We start from the raw sequence: 15,885 nt of genomic DNA, 5'->3' as shown, positions 1-15,885 counted from the left end.
TTCACACACTTTTCAAAAACATATTAAGTTTAATAAATGCCTTTATAAAGTCAAACTGACAGTACTTACGCAAACATATTCCTGCAACATACAATACCGTTTTACATTAATTCAGATGGGAAGGTGTTTTTTTTTAAGATTGGGGTTTTTTCATTTTACCAGTTTCTTTCTTGTTCACAGCAATATTGCTGTACTACTGCAGTCTGAAATGCCACCTTGACTCCTCTGTGGCATCTTGAAGCATTTAATAGCAGCTTTAGTTCTACAGCTTGCCTCTTCAGAATGTCTTCTACCCAATGTGAGTTTCAATGAACTGGTGAAAGCATCTTGCTTTCCTTGGCTGTCTCAAAGCAAGATTAATGTTAACGGAAGAAATGAAATGAAACAAGAAAATTAACAAAGTCATTTCATTCCTTTCTTGGGTGCTGTTTTTTTTCCTCCTTTTTTGGATTTGGTTCCATACTTTGCTTCCATCTGAGCCAGAAAATCATCCATTTCCGTTTTTCGATTCTCATTTTTGCTCTGTTAAATGGCAAAAACAAGATGGTTAAATGAGCTTACAAATATTTCTCAAGTTTTGACTACAAAAGGTTTGGCATTTAATCAAGTTACTAATAAGGTGGTATACATAAGAAAATGAATATAAATATTTTAAAATAGTGTATCTGCAGAATATTTGAAAGAGATCAGACTGTGAAGTATGAATAATACTGTTCAAGACGAACTATTTAAAAATAAAACTAAGGACAACTGTTGGCTGGCAGTTAACTGATGAAGAAATCAGATCACACATTGCCTCACTTTCATGCGCAAATTCCCTTAAATATTCAACCCCTTAGTCACAGCCCTATTCAAACCTCATCAGCACGTATGTGAAATTAGGGTTATTATTTTGTCCCAACATGCATCACTTTACAACTTCTTATACACACTAAATCTCACTTGCAATTTTGTCGCCTTTGGATACCACTATCATGAACAATTTAGTGTCATCTGTAAATCTGGCTGTCTCAATGCTCACCTGTGACTCCTGATCATTTCGGAATAAATTAAATAACACTAGTCTCTGTAAAAAAAAATCCCAATTGGACCTTACTGCTTTTTGCTATCCTGAACATTAAAATTAGCTCTGCAATGCTGGAGGATTAAACCATTTAGAGTTAAAAGCTCCCTCTACCCTAACAAAAGGTAATGCTACTTGTTAGAATGATTTGTAGCTTTTACTTGTAGCTTTTTGTAGCTTTTACTCTTACTTGAATTAGTGCTTTTAGGTCATCTTCCCCTTCACCAAGACCCATTTCTTCTCTTAATTTTTCTGCCTCTTTAGCTTCTCGTCGAGCCTGAAACATTGACACAGTTGTTGAAGTGAATGCTAAATTTCTTTCTTAATCTATTGCAGCAGGAAGCAATTTATTTGTTGTTATTATATTGTAAGCATTTCTACCCGGCCATTTTCAACAAATTTGCAGGATGGCTTGAACAATGTTAGGAAAACTTGCTTATGAGTCCCAGAGAGAAGAAAGGCCAGCAAATGTTTTGCTGCATTGTAGGTAGATTCTAGTGTTTTACATTAAAGGATTACCACATCATAAATAGTAAATAAATGGGAGTATATCATAAAATCCTAGATGGTACTCATTTAATACCTATCAATTATAAAAGAAGGATAAAAAACCAATAGGATTCTGTTCCATAAGGATTTTCTGAATTTGGTGTGTTCACTCAATGCATCAAGATAAAGAAATACAGGCTTTCTCTCCTCTCAAAGAACTGGGTTGAACGGGGGGAGGGGGGGTTTCCCCTTCATAAAACTTCCAGAAACCGGTAGCTGAAGAAAACAGGCTGTGTTCTCTCTGCAACTCAAGCACTGGTTCAGCCCCTGAAAGGATGTTACATTTGAAAATGTACATTACGTGAAATAGGAAATATGTTTATGGATGGTGAAACATTCAGAACTGTAGTTGATGGCAAGAATTACACATTTTGTCACAGAGTCTTTTGCCTCTTGCAAACCTACCTTCCTTTTTCTTGAATTCATCTTTTGCTTAGACTCTTTCGTAAAGGCTTTGTAAGATGGAAGTTCTCCAGAATCAATGGCATGTTGGATAATCTCTCTTATTCTTGGTTCATCTGTATCATTAACACACAGTACAGATTCCATAATTTTGTCCATATCGCCTTTAAAATCCTCATATGCTGCTTTAATGTCCACCAGCTCTTCTGCAGAATCTTTGTACTTCTTCTCAAAGTCTTCAATATCTTTTACAGTTATCTAATTTTAAAACAACAACAAAAAGAGTTGAATCCATGAACGACAATCCCTTTTACCCCACTCAAGTTACACACACACATTTTTTCCATCCCAAATTCATTGTTACTTTAAAATTTTACTTTTCTGTAATTTGAGTTCATCTGTACAGGGCCTTTTTAATGGAAAGAAATGTATCCATATCCAAAGCGAGGCAAAGCAAGATGAAGCAGATTGGGACACACACAGGTTGTATTCATCTGCAGAGGAAACATGCTTCAATTGGAGAAAATAGCTTGAATCCAATCTGCATTCTCCAATTGGTCTTCAAGGGGGCTCCCTGTAATTGCTGATTGGTGGGGACTGGGAGCCCCTTCGAAGGCAGGCTCCCAGCACCAATCATCAGACTGGCGCTGAAAGAACATCTTCAAAGCTCCTTTGAACTTTGAGCTCCTTTGAACTTTGGCAGGTGTCAGCCACTTGTCACTGACACCCAAAGGGTCCTGCCCACCTGTCAAAGTTGGCCTGGAAAGGGGGGTGGGGGATTAAGGATCCGTAAGTCATACTTAGACCCAGTGAAATCAATGGGCTTGACTAACTCAAGTCTATTAATTTGAATAGGTCCACCCTTGAGTATTTCACTGTTGGATACAACCCACAGTGTACAAACTTGAAAGGATGATGTTTCAGCACTAAAGCATTTCAGAGCTATCATTCCTTGCCATGCCAGCTTCAAATTTTTTTTAGCTGCACCCCGTTTACTACAATAACATTAAGCAAATTTCTCCAGGGATCAAAGGAATAATGAAAAGGGCACTGAACTTCTTGAGCTGTGAAAACAGAACATCATATCTGGATATTACACCCAAAAAATCACATAAGGTTCAGGTTTGCAAAAATCGATTTTTGCAGCCAGAGAAAAATTTGGCACCACAAATAACAACCCATCCTGCAGTTGAAAATAAAATAAAGGGGATGAGGGCAAAGGTCCCACAGAAGTTTGCCCTACAGATAAAAGAAATAGCACTTTCTTTACAGATTTTATCATTCCAGTTGTGAGATAAGGACCACCATCACATTGAGGAAGATTACCTACTTTTTTGAACAGTAGCCTCCAGTATTCTTCCCAGTTGCGGTCCTCAGTCAGCACAGTTGACTCCTCATCCACAATCCCCTGCTGGTCATACAGAGCCCGCAGTTCCTGGTCACTCAGTACTGCATACACCTTGCCCAGGATCTAAGAGGAGACAAGACAAATCACCTCACTACTCCAGTAAGACACAACCCATACCATCCCACTTGCCTCACAATTTGCTTCTTTCTTATTCAGGTTATGTTACTATGCTAGCATTCCCTCTTAACAGTGGAATTTCAAAGTAGTTGGGTGCCAACAAAACGGGACTACCCCAAAATTGCACAGTGGTTGCAACATACTTGAGGGACTCTGTAGGCAAACAGAAGTGTATAATTATAAAAACCCAAAATAACACCAAACATTGGAGAGAACCAAAACGGGTAGGACAGAAGAGGAAACTGAACTTCTCAAGTGGCTAACAGATTGAGGTTGAATCCTGACAAGACAGAAGTACTGTTCGTGGGGGACAGGAGGCGGGCAGGTGTGGAGGATTCCCTGGTTCTGAATGGGGTAACTGTGCCCCTGAAGGACCAGGTGCGCAGCCTGGGAGTCATTTTGGACTCACAACTGTCCATGGAGGCGCAGGTCAATTCTGTGTCCAGAGCAGCTGTCTATCAGCTCCATCTGGTACGCAGGCTGAGACCCTACCTGCCTGCGGACTGTCTAGCCAGAGTGGTGCATGCTCTAGTTTAATCTCCCGCTTGGACTACTGCAATGCGCTCTACATGGGGGCTACTGGTTGTAAGCAAGGAGGCAGGCAGGTTGACTATTGGGGCTAAGGATGGGCAGGACTCCTGTTGCATCCCTGCCTAGAACAAGAGGACCCTCACGGAGCTGTGCTTTGTTCTTTTTTATTGATTTGTGTTTTTTATCTTAAGTCAGATCTACAGATGAAATTATATACTGGAAGATGCCTAGAGTGGCCGGGGCAACCCAATCAGATCTGTGGCGTACAAATATTAAATAATAATAAAATCATCATCGTCACCATCATTATTTTAAAAAACCCAATTATTCCTATTATTTGAGGGATCCCACTTTGGTCGTATTTCTACCCTAGGAGACCAGGGCGGTACACAATTTTGCGAAAGGAGGCGGAGAGTGCAAGTGGCCTAAGTCACTATCTGACTTTTAGAAGACACCTGAAGTCAGCCCTGTTTAGGGAAGTTTCTAATGTTTTATTGTGTTTTTAATATTCTATTGGGAGCCGTCGGGAGTGGCTTGGGAAACCCAGCCAGATGGGCGGGGTATGAACAATAAATTATTATTACTGTATTATATTATGATTAAGTCGAGCTTGGTGCCAAGTGAGTCGGAGCAGGATTTGAACCCGGGCCCGCGGCTAACTAACTCGCAGAACTTAACCGGTTCGGTTTCTGCCTGTTGGAGGGCGGGGAAAGGAGAACCTCCAGCCGACGAGTCCGAGGCAGGTTTCCCCGCGCTTCCCCTCACCTGGAAATGCCGGGTGGCCTCCTCCTTGCTGTCCGGGTCAGCGCGGTCCGGGTGCACCCGCAGCGAGACCTTGTGGTAGCCGCGGCGGACCTCGTCGGCCGAAGCCTCGCGCCTCACGCCCAGCACCTGGTATAGGTCGGCGGCGCCGAAGGCCTCGCGGCAAAGCTCCAGCAGCCCCATCCCCGAGCCCAAGCGCGCGGAGAGACCACCACCGCGCCTGCGCCCGCTCGCGCTCTCTGTCCCGCTCTCGGCGAGGGGAAATCGCCAAAGTAACCTGCAGCTGCTCCTGCGGAGGCTGCTGTTTCTCAGTCGCGTCCTCCCGTCTCTTTTCCCGCCCGCCACGCCCACTCTTGCTCCACCCCGCGCTGCTTTACGGCCGTCCTGCGAAATGTCGCGAACTTAAAAGAGAGGGTGGGGGCAGAGAGGAGGAGGAGGAAAGTGGAGGGACTAACCCTAGATATACAAAAAGGTGAAGAGTGGTACATAGACTGCAGTCCTCGTAAGAAAATGAAGAGAGATTCTCCCATACATGGACGTAGCCAAGCGGAGGCAATTGCCCCTCATCAATAAAAATCTATACAAATCAATGCAAATTTGAGGTTTTGTCTCCCCTAAAAAAAACAACACCACACCTACGCCCATGTTCCTATGAGAGAAGTGAGGTTACAGGGAACCAGGCAGAGGGCCTTCTTGGCAGTGCCGCCTGCCCTGTGGAACACCCTCCCAGCAGATGTCAAGGAAATAAACAACTTTTACTTTTAGAAGACACCTGAAGGCAGCCCTGTTTAAGGAAGTTTTTAACGTTTTTAAGTTTTGATGTTTTATTGTGTTTTTAATATTCTGTTGGGAGCCGCCCAGAGTGGCTGGGGAAGCCCAGCCAGGTGGGCGGGGTATGAATAATAAATTATTATTATATTAATATTATTTCCCATAATGAAGATGGATCCTATCTTCTTCTTCTTTGGCGATCACTCATAGCCAAGTAAGATTGTCTTCCATAAACACGGTTTTAACAATGAGTCCGTAAGTGACTGTGCAGGCCAATTCTGGATCAGCACATCCTTCCACAGTGGGGACATTGGTTTCCGGACAGGAGTTGATCAAGGTGTGGATTTGCCAGGAGTGCCTTCCTCTTAGCACGTTTCTCCCCGAGATCGAGTGTCTTCAAAGCCAATGACACCTTTGTTAAAGGGTGTTCTCCAACTGGAGCGCTCACAGGCCAGTGTCTCCCAGTTGTCCGTGATTATACTACACTTTTTTAGATTTGCCTTGAGACAGTCTTTAAACCTCTTTTGTTGGCCACCAGCATTACGCTTTCCATTTTTAAGTTCGGAATAGAGTAGTTGCTTTGGAAGACGATAATCCGGCATCCACACAACATGACCAGTCCAATAAAGTTGATGTTGAAGAATCATTTCATTTCAGATCTGGCAAAGCAATAGAAACTGTGCCACTAAGAAAAAAACCTATGCCAACACTAAGTCATATTCTGAGTAGATACACTTTATTCAAACGGGCTGGATTTATTTAAGTCTATATTTCAGTGGGTCTGTACAGGCTATGGATGTCACCCATAAGTATTTATTTTTCCTGACTTAAAGCAGCCTTTTTCACTTCATTATTTAATATTTAAATCTGCCTTGCCAGTTTTGAAATGCTCCTCCACTTGAGGTTGAAAAGTGTAAGTACTGTACTGAAAGGGTATGTTGTTTGGGGAGGTGTTTAGTTCCCCCATATATTTTTTCCATTTTTTGTGCTTTTAAATATGTTGCTGACATTCTTCTAATTTCCTTGTTACCTGGTTTTTATGATGTTTTTGGCACAGAACCTCTAATGAACCGATTCAGATTACAATAAAGATTCCAACTAAACATTAGGAAGACCTTTCGACAATTAGACTACTTCAGAAGGTGGTGGAGTCTCCTTAATTGTAGGTACTTAAACAGAGGTTGGGTGACCATCTGTCAAATATTCTTTTGCTGAGATTTCTGCATTGCAGGGGGTTGGACAAGATGCCCCTTTGGGTCCTTTCCAAACTCTACAATTCTCTGATTCGATGAATGAATCTCCAATGATCTAATGGTTCCTGGTGTCTCCACCTAGTGTGCTGTAAAAAACCTCCTGTCTGAACTGCAGGAGAGTAGACAATACCTGGATATATGCATCTTCCTTTCTTCCTAATACTATACTGCAGCAAGCTTGTTGGTGCAGGTGTTTGGATCAATATGTGAGTTGGGTTTTTAAACTTTTTAATGTTTGAAATAAGGGTTTATTTGACACAATAAAATGCATTTTGAAAACAATCTTAGACAGAAATGGCCTTATTCAGATTTGAATAAAATGAGAGAGGAAAAAGTGTTTTATATCAAACTCGCTAGTTTTATTTTTTTCTAAGCAATATAAGTAATAGTATCCATTGTTGGTACGTATAAAAATTGAAAAACACTATTGAAAACCTGTAAGTTCAGTAGTTCTTTAATTACAAGGCTGAAATCAGCAAATATACATGCTTTCTCCAGTGATTACATGCATTTACACACAAAATAAACTTGCAGCCTACATTAAATTTCTATTTCTAATAAGCGACTAGACATTATGAATTTATACAGATCACAGAATCTGCAAAAAATTATAAGAGAATGCTTATTTACACATTTGGGGATAAGCACCTCTTCTCTCGTGATTAATCACTGCTTAAATTCTCTCAATCTTGATTCACTCTACTTACTTGACAGTTTCCAAAATAAGTCTAACCTTTGATTTGGGAGTCTTTCCTTTAATGATAAGACTTCACTTCAGTCTCTTTCCACTTGCAATCAGAAATGACGAAATCCAAGTATTTTCCAACTTACTCCTCAGACTGCCTTGCCTTAACTTTCTTTTTCGTTGCAGCTGAGGCAACTTTGCTTCCCGAAGGCTTCTTTAACGATGTAGCCCTCTTTTCTGAAGCAACTTTTTTTTTAGTTTTCTTTCTTGTTGATAGTTTCCTTCTGTTTTTATAACGTATAAGATCTTCGCGTCCAATTTCTTTCATTTGCTCCTCCCATGATTTCATTTCATTTTCATAACGGATCTTATCATCCTCAGCAAGTTGCTGATATGTCTGGAAAATAATGCACAGAGAAATGGAATTCACATACTGTACTGAAAAGTTGTTTGTTAAAAGGTAATATACTACAGAATGTCAGTATATTTACTTTCAACTACTAGAGACATCCCTGAAACATCTGAGGACTAATATTTCATGTGTGTTTGTTTCATGCAGCAAAACACCACAAGCTGGTTATTATGACCCCTTGTTTTTGCTATGATGCATAATCTTCCTTATGACAAGTACATGCATTTTAAGACAGTTTCATGTATGGCTTAAAGCAGGGGTCCCCAAACTAAGGCCCAGGGGCCGGATGCGGCCCAATCGCCTTCTCAATCCGGCCCCCGGACGGTCCAGGAATCAGCATGTTTTTATATGAGTAGAATGTGTCCTTTTATTTAAAATACATATCTGGGTTATTTGTGGGGCCTGCCTGGTGTTTTTACATGAGTAGAATGTGTCCTTTTATTTAAAATGCATCTCTGGGTTATTTGTGGGGCATAGGAATTTCGTTCATATTTTTTTTCAAAATATAGTCCGGCCCCCCACAAGGTCTGAGGGACAGTGGACCAGCCCCCTGCTGAAAAAGTTTGCTGACCCCTGGCTTAAAGTGATGCCAGGAGCAGTTCCTGAAAGCATGCTTACTCATACAATTCCCTGAGGAAAGCAAACCTGAGGCATTTAAACTTTTGGTGGCACAAAGTGCCAAACAGGTAACTGACATTCTGATTTGTATTTTGAATATTACAATTTGAAGCGGTGATTCAGCCATACGTAAGTATTAAGATTTGGCCTAGATTTCTGAACACAACACACACATTCACACACTATGACTTGATTCAGACTTAACAGGAAACAATGGTGTCCTGCTTCAATGTAGTAGCTTACATTATTGAATCACTATGTCTCAGGCTCATGTACACTCTCCTCCGACACAAGCCAGAGGAGTTTGAAAACTTTCCCTTTTAATTTTAAAATGAACTGTTATCTGGACGCAACTGGCCAGTCTCCATGCCTATTTCTTTCTATAGGTGAATGGCATGTATTGAATTATTTCACACCCCTGTACTGCACCTTGACTGACACTACTAGAACACTTGGCTGCACATTTAAGCATGACAGATTCAAATTCCTAAATTTAAATGTCAATTTATTGGAATTCCAAGTCACTTTTATGACAATACCTTCTTTTGGGAACTGCTTATTTTTTGCCATTCTTCAAATAAATTTTTCATCTTTGCCTACAAGAGGAACGAAAACATACAAAGATATTTGCTGAAGTTCTGTAGCAGAAATCTCCCTACACCCACCCACCGGCCATATATTTATAATGCAAGATATACAAAATATGGGTGCTACCTAAAGTCAGTCTTACTCAGAATAGACCAATCAAAATCTATTATTAAACAATTTAAGTCAATTGAGAAAGACTCAATTCCCTCCCACCCTTACAGCTGCACTTAAGATTTATTTTTTAAAAAACACGCAGGAGAGCTGGCCATGGATCTCCCATTGTCCCAACGAATTGGGCCCTTACGCACAGGCAAAATTTAAAGTTTTCATTTCCATTAGCTGCAGCTATCATGTTAGCTTGGAATTTCAGTATGTGTAGCCTGATGATGCCAGATCTTTGACAGTTATTGTGTGGAAACTCTTGGTCAGGGACACTGCTATGAAAACCCGCAAGGCACTCAAAATACCATAAAAGTCCTAACTGAACCTTCAACAGATTATGGCAATAATGGGAAATAGCCATTAAATCAGTTCTAATTTTCATTCTCAATACAAAAGACAGGATGTTCATCCTTGTAGCTGTTAAAACAGCCTCCCTTGGTTTACCTGAATTAAGATTCCTTTAGCTTCTTGAAAGTGTTCAGACATAAAAATGTTGAAGGCACTCCGAGGTCTTTTAGGTTTTCCAAGCATTGTTAGTTGCTAAAATGACAAAAGGATATCAGTGAGCACTTCTCTCAGGTGTTATTAAGTTCAGCCATAGAAAACACACTCACCTTTATATCTACGATTTAGGGAATGACAGACTTGGACTTTCAGCAGACCAAGGCTTAGACTTGTACCCTATGGAGTGCTGCTCCGAAGGACCCTCTGACCTTTCAGCTTTTTGAGGGAGGGGTGTAAGAGGCCACCACAAGGAGGGAGAGGCTGAAAAGCCCCATGCATGCGAAAACACCAGACACATCTGAATCCCAGCTGTACAAGACATACCAATTTCCAAGACAGATAGAATTGAAATCAGAGGTCTCCAAGTCACATTGAAAAGAATATTTTGTTAAAATCTAAAGATTCCTCTTAAAACTGGCTTAGGTTAGAAAACCATTGCCATTTCTGTGTATAGTGTTGCAGTGCTTCTATGTTGAGTCCTGTAAGACCACACAGCAGGGAAAGGGAAAGGCCAGCCACGCCGCTGAAATGAAGACGATGACACAGAGATCTGTCAGGGACATTTTAGCTGAGATTCCTGAATTGCAGGGGGTTGGACTAAATAACCCTTAGGTCCCTTCCAACTCTTATCATTCTATGATTGGAACACACAGCTCCAATTCTGTGCCAATTCTGTGAGTTTCCATGCCTAATTCAAACAAGCAGTTTTAACCTTTAAAGCCCTAAATCAGGGCCCCCCAACCATTTTGAGTCTCTTGAGCAAATTTGGAATGCTGCTCTGGTTGTTTTTCTACCCACTTCCCCGCTCCAGACAGAAAAAGCACAGGTGTACACATGTAAAGGTGCTTTTTGTTTTTATTTTGCTTTTCCAGAGGCTTTGGGTAAAATTCAGACCCAGCAGAATTAAAATAGATGTTATAGAATCTGCATGATTTTACACAGATCCCCCCAAAGCCACAAACAAATCAAAGTTTAAATTGGTAGATGTACAGTACAAAAAAAAATTGTTCTCTTAGAAGTGAAGCAGGTTCAAACACTTAGCTTTTATCCCAAGGTTAGTTTTTATGCTTTAATACCATTTTATTATTTGTATTGTTTGAAACTCTGTTTCTGTACACCACTTGAGTACTTCCTGAATGTAGAGTGGTTTATAAATTCTGGAATTAAAAAACAGAATTCAAACCTTTTCCCTTTATACTATTCGTAAGCAGCAATTATTAAATATTAGGTAGCAGTTGTAAGTATACAAAAGGAAAAAAGGTGTGTAACATCAAAAGATACACCACCTTTATGTTTAACTGGTGTGAGAGCATGTGTTTTGTACTGAAATCTTGGTAGAAGGTGGCAAGCGTTCTTCAGGTATTTGGACAATGAGATCATCATATTTCATGACTTATCCTGTTCCTGTGACTAATTTGTTTTAAATGTTTTTATTTTTGAATTTTAAAATGTAACCTGCCCTGGGACCTACTGGTGAAGGGTGGATAATAAAATTATGAAGATTATTTAGATACTAACCCTCTTTTTTCTTGCTGCTCTTCTTTTTTCCACTCTCCTCCTCCTTTCCTCTTTCAAAGCTGCCTCCTGGGCAGGAGTTAGTTGTGCTTTGTATTTGATCATTTGTTCTTTGTAGATCTGTCTGTCAGTCTTGGCGGCTGCTTCATATGGCTAGAATATGAGCAAACACAATTTTACTAAACTTGTGAAAAGCACATATATCTGTTTCAAATAACACAGAATCCTAGGCATTAAGGAGGTCTCTTCAAACCAAGGAAGCAATTTTATTAGTAGTAAAATAGAATAACATTCTGTTCACATGAACACCAAAATCCATGCTTACTTGTTTGTCAGATGCTGGCAGCTCCCTCCAAGCGTGTGCTATCTTTTTTGTGATGTCCACAACACCTATGCCTGCAGAGTAAAAAAAAAACAAGGATTAAGATCCTGTCAAATTTAGTGTCAAATTTCAAAAACAAATTTAAGGAATCAACAAATTCAAATTAACTTCATCACTGATAAACAAGTTGGGTTTGACAGACAGATATATCCAAACTATTTGAAACAAAGCTAAAATTTGGTGTGCATTGTACAAAACACTATTGTTCTCAGAAGTTAAAACACAGGATTTATAAAAATATTTATATAATGCCTTAGAGTTCTCAAAAGTGTGGTTTACAATTATGAACATACATTTTAATACAATAGAAACTGAGAGCAATAAAAATAGTGAAAACAATATTTTAAAAGACAGTCTCAAAAAAGATTAACCACTCAAATACTATTAAAATCTTGACAAAATAACATCATCTTGGCCACCTACCAAAGCCAGGGGCTGATGAAATCCCCCTTAATAACTGGGCTGTGACCAAAAAAGTCTCACTTCAGCTGAAGCTGGGCAAAAGCACTCTTAGCTACAGCACGGCTAGCTGGGCTCATGCTGGGCTCAGCAGCACCCCTAAACTGCTAACCTGGTCCTTTAGAAGGAGTGGAATCACATCTAGAACAGGCCATACATCCATTCTCAATGTGTCTACATGCAACACAAAGTCTCAGCTAATCAACTCATGCAACATTAAGTGTGCAAGTTCTTCATACTTCTGGATGCAAGTCTCTGGTTCCCTAAATATATATGTCCATTATGCTGCTTATTCCCAGAACTGCTGCACAGTGACACCACTCTATTCCTTCAAACAATTCCTCAAAACCTGCCATTTCTGGGCTGTTTCACCCGAAACTGAAATGAAGCCTAAATAAGTGGGGCATGTTATTTATTTGCTTGCCATTCATTCTCTCCTCTTCTCTGTTGATTCACAGGATAAAGTTAAATTTCAGAATTGTTTTTGAGTATATTACTCAGCAAATTGATATACATACTGATTTTGTGGTATACTTATGATTACCTAGCCAAATTTAGGAACATACCACATCCACTTGGCTCTTTCCTTCCAGCATTCTAGATACAGTACAGTTTTTGTAGAACGCGGGTTCGCAGATTATCTAAATACAAGTGTACACAATGGCTATACTTAATGCAATTAAAAATGAGGCTTTGGGGATTAATTTGCTGCAGACAGAAAACCAACGATTCAAGCAAGTTAGGAGAATGCTGGCAAAAAAATAAATAAAAGGCTAGTCAAGTCTTTTAACATTTTACAAATCAACAACAAAAACCTTTATTACAGTGAAATCTCATTCTTAATGAGTTCCTTACCTGGATGTTGTTTCTTATAAAAGGGTTGCTGTTCTTTATAAAATCGAATGTATGCTGTCAGTGGGTGCTTTGGACGGTTATCTGAACTACTTTCTTTTGAAAACCATTTCTCTACTGAACAAGTACCGGTAGCACTGCACCTTTAAAAAAGCACAATTGATACCTATTAATATAACAGAAGCTTCAGATAAAATCAGACTCCAAGGAAAAAAGAATAATCTGAAGTCTAGTGGAAATGAATAATGCAGCTACATTCACAAATATAAAAAATAACAGCCTGGTTTAGGCAGTGTGGTATAGTGGTTAGAGTGTTGGGCATGGGAGAGCAGGGTTCAAATCCCCACTCGGGTTGTTGTGATTAAATGAGGTTGAGGAGAACTGTGTATGTCACTTTGAATTCACTGGGAGAAAAGATGGGATATAAATGCTATCAATCTATCTTCTACCCAATCCCAGATTTAGCAGACTTCCAAGGGCACATTTTGAAATTGAACTTTTTCTTGACTCACCGAAGCACTATATCATCAAGCCCAAATGGGTCAAGTGGACAGAAACAGAAAGACCTGACACAAAATTACCTCTATGATTTTGGTTTATACAGCAGACCAGCCAATGAATGCTAGCTCTGATTTCACCTCTATCCTCTGTAACAAATTGTCCTAGGATCAAGCTCAGTTTAGAGCAGGCATCCCCAAACTGCGGCCCTCCAGATGTTTTGGCCTACAACTCCCATGATCCCTAGCTAACAGGACCAGTGGTCAGGGAAGATGGGAATTGTAGTCCAAAACATCTGGAGGGCCAAAGTTTGGGGATGCCTGGTTTAGAGATTAGATGCAATCACACACACTTCATTACCCCCCTACAAGTCATATGCAACTACAGAGTTAGCTAATGATGATGTAAATGTAAACCGCTTTGAGGTGTTTTTTTTAAGCAGTGTATAAATTTAATGAAATAAAATAATTTTTGGACATTTTTGTTTGGCAGTTCTAATCATGATGCCATTAATTTCAATAGCTTTGAAGGTGAACAAGAGAAATGTACAGTCTGGACCAGATAAAAAGGTATTAACTAAATATAAAACCCTATTACCAAGCTCCCTTAATAAAAAGCACAGCATTACTTTGTGTGTTGTTGAAGGCTTCTTTTTCTCAATAAAAGTTAGAACCAACTTACTCAGCTGAAGCATATTGGTGGAGAATTAAGCTAGAATAGGTGAGAAATTCCAGCTGAAATAATGATTCCCCTCCAGTCAAGAACAAAGTCTCAATCAAAGGTCCTTTCTAATCAAAAGAGATAACCACAAGGTGGCCAGTAGCTAATTCTGGCTAATATTCTGAGTAGGGAAAATAAAATACATTTCGGCTCCATAGCACTCAAATTCAAGTCAATTGCCTATTAGGTAAGAAGAGTCACCAAGCCTCTTGAGACTCTAACACTTAAGGCTGAAAACAAATTTATGTGCTGGTTGTGTGGGTTCTTCCCAGGGATGCAATTACAGCGGTACCTCGACTTACGTGTACCGGTATACTGAAGGCACGGGATATATCGTAGATTATGTAAATACATAAATGTAGGGATGGTGTGCCTGGGCATTAGCCAAGATTTGCCTATTGGGGGGCATGAATAATGTGTGGGGGGAGCAGAACTGAGTTATCTGTGACACAATTGGTTAGTTATTTTTATTTATTTGATGGGGGGCAGCTGCCCCCCACAGGAAACGGCCACGATTGTGTGTATCAGGTCAGAGCCCATGGAATGATTTTTGAAGATCTCATTCATATGCACGTCAAGTGCAAAGTTACTATCTCCCTGCCTGCCAACTTCACCAGTGTTTCCAAGAAAGGTACCAAGCCTGGTAAGAACACAACAGAGAGAAACAAAGGGTGGTTCAAACTTTTTAAAACCACGGTAGTTATTTTATAGTACAAGAGCATGTAGACACCCAAAAAGAAAACCAGGTAGCAGAGACAAAGTAATACAGTTGCCGAATAAAACCACAACAGCAAACCAGGGTGCCCATGGTGATGATAACGCCAAGGATGCAGGTTCGATTCCCCCCCCCATATGGGGCAGCTGCATTGCAGGGGGTTGGACTAGATGACCCTTTGGCCCCCTTCCATCTTTACAGTTCTATGATTCACTGAATTATCAGATTTTATTTTTAAGTATCCTAACTCTACCTTGAAGAAAACTGGGCACGGGTTCCTCCGGAAAACAGCTTCCCCTCCTTCCTATTTCAACTCTAGAAACATCCACAGGGAGACTTACGCCCCGAACTCAAAACATCGAGATCTGGCAACGGCATGAGGAGGAGGAGCAGCGAAAGACACAGAGAAAGTCTGTGCCCATCGACTAAGCTCCTTTTACCTCAAAGGTCAACGAGCACCGGGTAGGACCTAAAATGGCTTTTTCTCTCATCGAGAAAAGCGAGTGCCGGGAGAGGATGCCGCCCCGCCGCGGGGAGTGTTACCTGAGAAAATAACGCGGCCCAGAAACAGAAGACGACCACACGCGGGACAGCAGCGCCGCCGCCATAGTAGCGCCGCCTCCGCTCGACTCCCCTCAGCCCTCGAGCCTCAGAACCATCGCGCGCCACTGGCGCGGGGCATTGTGGGCAGCCGAGGAAAGGACCCGACGCTCTGCTTATCTGCAATCCGCGCAGTCGCAGCCGGGTGGAGGAGGGGAGGGGGAGGGGCGGGGACTGGGGGAAGAATGACAAGCACGTGCGAGTGCATTGCGCTCGCGAACCTCGAGCAGGAGGGGGTGCGACACAACTATACAAAGCCTCACTTCCGGTTCTTTATCGGCGCGCCGCCATATGCGGGGACGAGAGCATAGGGGTAAAT

At 40.9% G+C, this 15,885-nt stretch overlaps 2 protein-coding genes across 2 annotated transcripts; both read right to left on the bottom strand.

The window, feature by feature from the left end:
- Positions 1-9: 9 nt before the first annotated feature.
- Positions 10-5,174, bottom strand: DNAJC9 (DnaJ heat shock protein family (Hsp40) member C9). Its single transcript, XM_035137818.2, has 5 exons — positions 4,836-5,174; positions 3,345-3,485; positions 2,018-2,272; positions 1,254-1,340; positions 10-522 (listed from the first exon to the last, which is right to left on the bottom strand). Exons 1-5 carry the CDS (start codon positions 5,013-5,015, stop codon positions 403-405), a joined length of 783 nt encoding a protein of 260 aa, XP_034993709.1. The 5' UTR covers positions 5,016-5,174; the 3' UTR covers positions 10-402.
- A 2,120-nt stretch (positions 5,175-7,294) lies between these two features.
- Positions 7,295-15,661, bottom strand: TFAM (transcription factor A, mitochondrial). The gene is made up of 7 exons (XM_035137819.2): positions 15,510-15,661; positions 13,037-13,176; positions 11,666-11,736; positions 11,344-11,493; positions 9,766-9,861; positions 9,111-9,167; positions 7,295-7,938 (listed from the first exon to the last, which is right to left on the bottom strand). The coding sequence occupies exons 1-7, from the start codon at positions 15,572-15,574 to the stop codon at positions 7,684-7,686; spliced, it is 834 nt and encodes a 277-aa protein (XP_034993710.1). The 5' UTR covers positions 15,575-15,661; the 3' UTR covers positions 7,295-7,683.
- Between the last annotated feature and the right edge of the window lie 224 nt (positions 15,662-15,885).

The sequence above is a fragment of the Zootoca vivipara genome, chromosome 5 (genome assembly GCF_963506605.1).
Source record: "Zootoca vivipara chromosome 5, rZooViv1.1, whole genome shotgun sequence".
Classification (NCBI taxonomy): domain Eukaryota; kingdom Metazoa; phylum Chordata; class Lepidosauria; order Squamata; family Lacertidae; genus Zootoca; species Zootoca vivipara.
This window is presented reverse-complemented; position numbering and strand designations above follow the sequence as displayed.